The sequence below is a fragment of the Salvelinus namaycush genome, chromosome 40 (genome assembly GCF_016432855.1).
Source record: "Salvelinus namaycush isolate Seneca chromosome 40, SaNama_1.0, whole genome shotgun sequence".
NCBI classification, from domain to species: Eukaryota; Metazoa; Chordata; class Actinopteri; order Salmoniformes; family Salmonidae; genus Salvelinus; species Salvelinus namaycush.
In genome coordinates this window covers 17,322,029-17,331,216 of record NC_052346.1, presented here as the reverse complement: position 1 = coordinate 17,331,216, position 9,188 = coordinate 17,322,029, and the positions used below count along the sequence as shown (strand labels likewise).

Below are 9,188 nucleotides of genomic sequence, written 5' to 3'. Positions count from 1 at the left end.
CTGGATGTGGAAAAAACAAGAGGAGAAAACAACTAATACAGAGAAGGAAGGAAAAGTTTATCGAAGTACCTTTTACTTTGGATTGTATTTGTTCGTTCCATTTTTTTATATATTTTTCCGGGAGAGTTGATTTGCGCAAGTGACGGTGTGTGCCAGCAGTGTGGAGGTGCCGTGACTGAATGTTTCCGTGTATTGGTTGAAAAAGTTAACGCCAGGTGAATGTATAGTATGATGATGGAGACTGACCTACACTCCCCAGATCCCCAAACGAACACGAATTCGGGGCACACGGGAGGATCAAACAATGGGAACAAAGTCAACCAAGACCGCGTAAAGAGACCGATGAATGCCTTCATGGTTTGGTCCCGGGGCCAGCGGCGAAAGATGGCTCAGGAGAACCCCAAAATGCACAACTCCGAGATCAGCAAGCGGCTCGGCGCCGAGTGGAAGGTGATGTCCGAGGCGGAGAAGAGACCCTTCATCGACGAGGCGAAGCGGCTACGAGCTATGCACATGAAGGAGCATCCGGATTATAAATACAGACCGAGACGGAAGACCAAGACACTGTTAAAAAAGGACAAATACTCTTTGGCCGGTGGGCTGCTTACCGGGACAGGGGGTGGGGGTGTCGGTCTAGGGATGAGCCCTGGGGTCGGACAGAGGTTAGACAGTCCCGGGGGTCACGGCGGTGCGTCTGCTGCCAGCTACGCGCACATGAACGGCTGGACGAACGGTGCGTACTCGGGGCAGGTGGCTGCAGCTGCGGCGGCCGCGGCCATGATGCAGGAGGCTCAGCTCGCCTACAGCCAGCACCCGGGCAGCGGGCACCACCACCACTCACACCACCATCACCCGCACAACCCCCAGCCCATGCACCGCTACGACATGTCCGCCCTCCAGTACAGCCCCATCTCGAACTCTCAAAGCTACATGAGCGCCTCTCCGTCCGGCTACGGCGGGATCACCTACACGCAGCACCAGAGCTCTGGTGTCGCCTCGTCCGGGTCAATGGGCACGCTGGGCTCTCTGGTGAAATCGGAACCGAGTGTGAGCCCTCCCGTCTCTACTCACTCGCGCGCCCCGTGTCCCGGGGACTTGAGGGACATGATAAGCATGTATTTACCGACGGGGGAAGCTGCAGGTGACCCGTCCGTTCAAAGTAGACTTCACGCGCTGCCGCAGCACTACCAGAGCTCCACGACAGGGGTAAACGGAACTGTTCCATTGACACATATTTAGAAAGAGAGAGAGAAACATGACTGTGCGATAGCGCAGCAAAATCACATAACCAAATATTTACCTCTTTTAGAATGTTGCTATCTCTTTGTACAGGCTATTGGTTATTGTACATTGAAGGCGAATATCTTAATTTAAAAAACAATAAGAATACATTAGACAAAATGAACTTTTTCAGTGGGGTATTGCCTGTCCACGTTTATGAAACGCGAATAGGCCTAATTGCTCATTGGGTTTACTTGCTATCTAACTGATGGGGATGCCAAGTTTTGAGACGATTTAGGTTGTGAAGTATTTACATTTTCTGTGGAAACATAACCGTTAATAAGGACATTTAAATGAGATAACCGTGTGATTAGAATGAATGTGGAAAATGTTTTTAAACGTTTACAGGATTTCCATTCATTTCACCTTTTCTCTTGTTTGTAAACACGTGGGTTGCTGTATCTGAAACATTTGTTTTTGTTGTTGTAAAAAATAAATCATGTAAATTGTGAATAAATACTAGATGAGATTGATAAGCAACTGTAAATAATTTACTAAATGCAATTCTGCCAGGAAATAAAATAATTTTGCGTTGTAGTATGAGTTAAATAAATTTTCCAGATGTTTCACTGGTTATGGAAAAACGTGTTAGTTTCGTTACTTTGGATTGTATAGGTTTTCTACTTGACACAGTTTGAGTTAACAATGTCAAGGCTAAATAAAATGTATATAATTGATGGCAGATTAACAAGTTATATAACAAAACATCTACGAGATGCTGGCTCTATTGGTTGTCTGTCTAAACCAAAATCGGGTTAAAACGTATAGTGACTGAAATCGAGTAGATTACATTTGGCAAATATGCGTAAATAAGGATGAATTAGTAATGTTGGACGTAATTACTTGTCACACAACCTTGACGGGTTGATCCTCGGTTTAAGCACGAGACAGGACATCAGACAGGGTTATAGGCCTATACATTCATTTATTTGGAAGTGCAGCAGCAATAGCTTCAATGATAATATCATGTATCATATCAGTATTCAGCATGTTTGGAATAAATATGCTCGGATATGTGATAACTGGTTTGGACCACTGAATCAAGATAGGCCCACTAGCGTTTTAATGCTCATAAATTGTTGATATATATACATATAATGTAGCATATCATTATTATTAGCATGTCATTACTAGCATTATGCTATTGTTATTAATATTACTGATTAATCAAATAGCTGTAAAATATATATATCAGATGCTCTTTGAATGTAATTTAATAATATATCATATATCTTTCGTTTTAGTACCTAAAGAAAAGGACGACGTTGTGGTAGTCGCGAGGAAGGGAACAAGACAGGCTCGAGTCACAACACCTGTTGACTTGGCTAATGTCTCGTGGGAGGAACTTCGTCTCGTTCACTAATGTTTTGATTTTCTTTTTTTGAACGGGCTTCTTTTGATTATCTGTCCGGTCACATCTTTTTTGACCAACAGGAAGACGCTCACGCCATCGGTCAACACTAGTTATGCCTACTGATGACATAATCACCCCTTTTAAAATAAGTTATTTGACTGTCTGTTTTTGCTCTTCTAATATCCCATATAATTTGCCTAATAATGTAAACTTAATTGTGGACCAATTGTGATGATTTGACATGTGCGTTCTGGCTATTTGTTGATCATGCAATATAACTATGAATCATTTTTTTCACATTCCCTTTTTCATGTTTGTCATTATACTCATAAATTAACTCACAATATTTCAGTCATTTCCACATCTCGTAATGTGCGTAAAGATTTTACTTTTCATGGACATAATTATCATTTTCAAGAAAGTACAAAAAACGTGTATTGGTCTAAAATAATCTTATAAACTATAATATTCAAATGAGGGAATAAACGAAATGAGGGAATAATCTCTGCTCTCATTTTATTTCATTCATTTTCCATCACTTGTTGCAATTTTACAGACACAAACTGGAAGAATCAGTGCGCCAAGATGGAGAAACATAGGCCCAATATCATGAACTAATGGTGCAATCTGCAATGGCATTCTTTTTACATGTTGTTTGTAGAGAATTTTCAAACTTGCGTCATATTGACCTTTGATACTCGTTTCCCCCATGATTTTTGTTCGCGGTCCAATAAAGTAAATTCATTGAAAAGTGGGAGGATTAAAAATGAGAAGTAAAGATGCTTATTTTGTCAAGGATGCTTTCTTTAGAGACGGGGATCTTGGACGCAAGGATCCCAAACTAATCCAAATTCAATGAAATGTGAATGGATGCAGATACAAAGAATACACAATTATTCATTGGTCATTTAATTAACATTCTCAATGTATCCTTGCTCACTGCTTCAGGGTATATACCAGAGTCGCTGTAAAGGCGCACGTGGAAAAAATCCTTTCAGCTTCAGCTAAATCTGTCTGGAGACCTGGCAATGAAGTGTGAAGTTTTAAGGGGATAGCCATAACAAGTTAACAATCGATTAGAGCGGAGTAACTGATCAATAATCGGTGTGTATATCTTCATTTACTCCGTGCGTACTCATTTTATTTAATTTTGCAAACACATGACTGAAGTTGATGACTGAATCAGTCAAGTCAAGACACCATCGCACAGTGCCTGTTTGGTTGTCATGGGGGATTAGTGTTACTGAGCGGAGTAGTGGAGAGTGTTTTGTGTAAGGTAGACAAGGATTAAACGATCAGATAACTAACCCCGGGGTCAGAGGCAAGTCAAAGACTCTCACAATTGCGCACCGGAAGTCCGGAACCATGACGTCAGTCCGGTTCCCCAAGCTTCGCCAGCCATGAAGCAAGTCGCACAGGTCCTAAACAAAATATAATATAGAAATGTGGGCAAGTTATCAAAGAAAGTATTTCAGATCGCCTTTTATCGTTTCTATCATCGTCTCTGGACCTTCACGCTTCAGTCCATCCGCGTGAGTGCTATATAGGCTAATAACAGGTCAATAGCCAGGCATATAACCGTAACATTTGGCCTTTGCCTTACGCTCAATACCGAGCTGTTCATTCAAAATTATGGCTGAGAGTTGTAAAATCTATAAGTGTCTATAAACCTTTTTAGTGTATCCTACATCCCACTTCTTATACAGTTATATTTTAGATTGGATTCCTATATATGGTGTACAAACTGGATTGTTACTCTGACAAAACATACTTAAACCAGCCCTAGTCTAAATTCAAATAATAGTCTATAGGCCACTGTTCTATTCAATTACCATAGGTCATCAAACTATTCATCCTCAACATTTGTACTCCTCTTGTCTAAGAGTTGTTCTCTGGAATCCAATCTTTAACGTAATAGAGGTAAAATGCGTTTCTAAAAGCATCATCAGATAGAAATGACATGTATCGATTTAAATGTTGTTCTAACCTACCCTACTACACACAATGGAATCCCCACTACATTTGATTTGAGTCTTATCGTGTATCTAAAGTAGAGACGCACAAAGACTGGAGCAAGTCCATGGACCGTTTCCAAATCCAAAATTAACGTTCTGCAAAATTTCACCCACAATAATTACCCCATTCTTTGTGAAAAGTGTGTGTGTGTGTGTGTGAGAGAGAGAGAGAGAGAGAGAGAGAGAGAGAGAGAGAGAGAGAGAGAGAGAGAGAGAGAGAGAGAGAGAGAGAGAGAGAGAGAGAGAGAGAGAGAAGGGCAGCGGAGGCCCCTGACCATTAAATCTCCCCACCACGCGGTATTCTTATCTTGTAGACACCGATACATTCAGCACCAGGAAGCCTCCAACGCGCGTTAGTATTTGCCATCCAGGTAAACCCCCGATCTCTTGCACTCGGTGTCCTAAATGTGGATAATTAGCATCACTTTATCACGCCTCCGCATATTTTCTTTTCGCTCCTAAAAACCTCTTCGCTGCCATTGGTTGCCTTTCTGTCACAGGAGATTATGGAGACAGATTGCAAAAACCGAATGTGCTGAAACCAGATTAGCACGGAATAGAAATAGCAACCGGGCCAATAAATTCCTCGCGAGGGCCTTATCGTGCAATTACACGTTGACATGTTTAACAATTTTTCAGCCTCTTAATCCTCCGCCCCTTCCAAGAGTCGACGTTTTGTGCGGTGTGTGTATGTGTGTGTTCGTGTACGTGTGCGCGCGCGAGATGTTTTTCCACCCTAAATAGAATCCTCTAAATGTGAAAGAAAACTGATAAAGACTTGGGAAACATTTGATAACAACATTTAGGTAGTTTAGATGCAGACCAGTTTAGATAATACATATCGCTGATTTGAACGATATTCACTTAATGGGCGCATTCCAAAATAATCTGGGCCAATAGAGCACATGAGACCCAACAAGACGCTTGGTATGGGCATGAATATTGGACATCAACTCGGGTTTGCATATTGTCAGTTGACAATCTATTAGATTTCAATATATAATATCACTAAAGCCCGAACATAAAGCTTCGGTCAATATTCATTTTCTTCATCGTCGGCTTGACTGACTGATATAGCCAGTTACCATTATTCAAGCATTACTGACAGACAAAAGTTAAACAGAAGTATTTTAATGCGAACATTTTATGGGAACATTTTTGGATGGCTCTATGTAATGTTAGTGATTATTTTGGTTTTATAGTTGGCCCGCCGTCTGCAGCGGGTCTTCCGCTCTTGTGAAGCCTGGGTAGAGGTGATTGTGAGCAGCTCTGCTGGAATTTGGCTGGGCCTGGTCTTGGAGCGCTGCCCCATGCTGACTCCCCATGCATTGAACGGGGCCCTGTGTGTTTGTGTGTGTGTGTATGTGTGTGTGTGTGTGTGTGTGTGTGTGTGTGTGTGTGTGTGTGTGTGTGTGTGTGTGTGTGTGTGTGTGTGTGTGTGTGTGTGTGTGTGTGTGTGTGTGTGTGTGTGTGTGTGTGTGTGTGTGCGTGTGTGTGTGCTTGCGGTTGGAAAGTTTCACTCAGTCAACCGTGCTCTCATTGGCTTCACAAAGCAGATTACAGGCCTCAGCGAATTCCTGAAGGCAGCGAGATGCGACGCAGGTGCAAGGGAGACCAGGAACCCCTCATTGGCATAGCGGGGCAACCATTGGGGACAATCCACGGGACCACACAAAAGCCCTCACACTCTGTCCGAGCACAGCCGAGAGCTTGAAATGCAATGCATGGAAAGAAATTAAACTAAAGAAAGATGGCATCACTTTGAGTATTCAGGAAAAAAACGTTAGTTAAAGTTTAAAATTGACAATTTTTATAGATGTGTCATCTTTCTTGCTTTTATTTTGATGTTAGGCTACATCTCTTCCCTCACCTGAACTGACTCATGAAATAATAATATCGATAATTATATATTTCGGATAGGCATGTACTAAAGTTCATCACTTTGCAAATTCCGAAATCATTTTTTTACACAGAACTTGACAATCCATGACTAGGTTCTAGTTTCATTCCAATAGTGTTTTTTGGAAATTGTGAATGTCAATGAAAGCACATTACCATTCATAACCTTTAAATGATTTAAATCTCTTTCTTTATTTCTCTTTACTTTCCCCCACAAAAAGCTCCAACGCAGTCAGCCTGTGACGGAAAGCAAAGAGCGCTAGAACTACGCCATCATGACTTTATATTCAATTAGAACAATCTCTAACTATCAATTACCGACGAAAGCCACAAAATCCCCCGGGGACCGGTAATCACCGTGACCGGTCTCAGTCGGTCCTCAGAGCCATTGAACAGTGCGGCAGGAGGACTGGGCATAATTAGGATTCTTAGCGCGTAGCCCTCCCTGGTGGAAGAATGACTGACTGTTGCCTTCTATTTGATTTTACAAGAGGCCTCTTTCTAAATGATCAAGCTATTATAGGCCTAACACGATTTCATGGCTAATATTTCTGAAATTGTCTTTTAAAATGTCGTGTTTATTGTCGTTGTTGTCTCTCTCTCTCTCTTCTGCATTTGAATTACACCTACAGTTCAGAAAAGTTCGTTTTCTTTCATTCCACAATTACCGTGGATGTGATTGAAGTAACGCATGTAGAAACACGGTGCTGCATTAGCCTCTGTTGCATTATAAGCCTTTATGGAGTCAGTAACGGTTTAAAATCAGAGGTAAGGGAGAACTCCCCAGTCTAACAATCTGAAGTGTCCGGATCAAGTCTAGGAGGGGGGGGGGAGCGGCGGCATTTGTGAGTTTTCCCCCCTCTTAAGTTTCAATGTTCATTCCGCTAAGGGAATCTGCCGAGTCCATCACCTGAGCCCTGAGCTCCGAGCCTCAGTCACCCAGCTCAACCCCCGCCATCCTCGGGTGATTAGCGGACAAAAGAGGTTCCCCTGGACCGGTTATGGTAGTCAATCAAGCAGAACGGGCTATGCAAATGTCTAAGAAAGGCGAGAAGATGGCGAACAGTGCTCCCAATTGTTCGGCACATTTCACAGCACCACGCAGCTGCACCTCTGCGGTTGTCCGGGATTTAAGTGTTCCTACTAGGATACCCCCCCCCCCCCCCCCCCCAGTCCCCACCCCAGATTGGAAGAAAGAATGAAACTAAAGAATGAAACTATTAAACGTTTGATACAAAAATGTATTTCTATTATAGGACCTATTTATCAAAATAACTACAATCAGGCTGTATAACACGTTAATGTTACTTATTAGTACTTACAAATAAATAAATAATGGACAATGTTCTCTATTGTTGCCTGCGTTTCAATAAACAATATGTTTAGGCCTACATGTAATTTCCCATTCTTCAAGCACAACAACTACATGTTTCCAGCATGCAGCACAGAAAACAAGGGGAATGTTAAGGTAGCCTAATGACCACTTAGGTGCTGTTCTATACAATTGCCACTAAGTAGATACTGTTCTCTCAGTTCATATCACTCCAGGCGTAAATACCCCCTTTACACCAAGCTGGGAGACCCACAGCCAGCAGGGAAAGCTCATAAGCTCATAGAAGTAATTCAATTTCTGTCTAACTTTCTGTCTTACATGGAGCTGTCCAGGTGCTGAAATTCCATATAGGCAGAGATCCCTGCAGATGCATTGTTTTAAGCCCTTACCACAACATACAGTGGGTGACTGACGATGACATTTTCCAATTCTGATTCTGATTTGAATTATGTGAACTAAGAGCTTTTGGGTTATTATTTCTTTATGGAAAGGCAAATCTTTGCATCGAAAAGTAAATTATGATAAGAAATGTATGAATCTGTCAAATAAAATAATGATACAAAAAGGTGTATGAGTGGAAGATTGAAACATTCAATGTGGAGTTCATTCAAATCAAACCAATTACTGCTCCAAGTGCCTATAGGCCACTGAGAAGTTGGCTCTCTGAGAAGTTGATCCACTTTTCAAAAACTATACCTGACCAAAAAAGTAGAGCATTTATCCCAACATGAACACAACTTTGACTCACTCAGTAATCACTAATCACCCGGTCATAGGTGCTAGTGAGATGACTCTTTCTCTTTCCCTCTGCTAGCCGGCGGGAGCTATAGAGCTGGAGCTGGAGCTGGGTAATTTGCAGATAGCAGGTGGGTCAAACTTCACACATTTCCCTCCACGTCTTGGCCTTTTTTCTGCCATTCCCCTGTCGAGCTGCCAAAAAATAAACGGCTGCAAATTAGCGTCAATTATGACGCTGGCTGTGTAATTTAGTGGCGTTTTGACACGGAAAGCCGGCAGATGTGGGGAAGTCAGAGAGAGCTGGTTCCCCTGGGGCCCTTAATTAAATCATACTAATCCACTGACCTGAGGGTTAAGGCACAGGGCAGAACTGCCTTAGTCTGCTGGAGACACTGGGAGAGGACAGGGTGAGAGAATGAGAAGGTGGTGGGAGGTGATGTACGTGTGTGTGTGTGTGTGTGTGTGTGTGTGTGTGTGTGTGTGTGTGTGTGTGTGTGTGTGTGTGTGTGTGTGTGTGTGTGTGTGTGTGTGTGTGTGTGTGTGTGTGTGTGTGTGTGTGTGTGTGTGT

The 9,188-nt window shown here is 42.4% G+C and overlaps 1 protein-coding gene across 1 annotated transcript; it reads left to right on the top strand.

The window, feature by feature from the left end:
* The first annotated feature begins 219 nt into the window (after positions 1–219).
* LOC120033629 (transcription factor Sox-1b) lies at positions 220–1,239 on the top strand. The gene has a single exon (XM_038980062.1). The coding sequence runs from the start codon at positions 220–222 to the stop codon at positions 1,237–1,239; it is 1,020 nt and encodes a 339-aa protein (XP_038835990.1).
* The last annotated feature ends 7,949 nt before the right edge of the window (positions 1,240–9,188 follow it).

Bases quoted from the DNA above. Each gene is read 5' to 3' on its own strand.
- LOC120033629 (XM_038980062.1), top strand. From the start codon at position 220: ATGTATAGTATGATGATGGAGACTGACCTACACTCCCCAGATCCCCAA.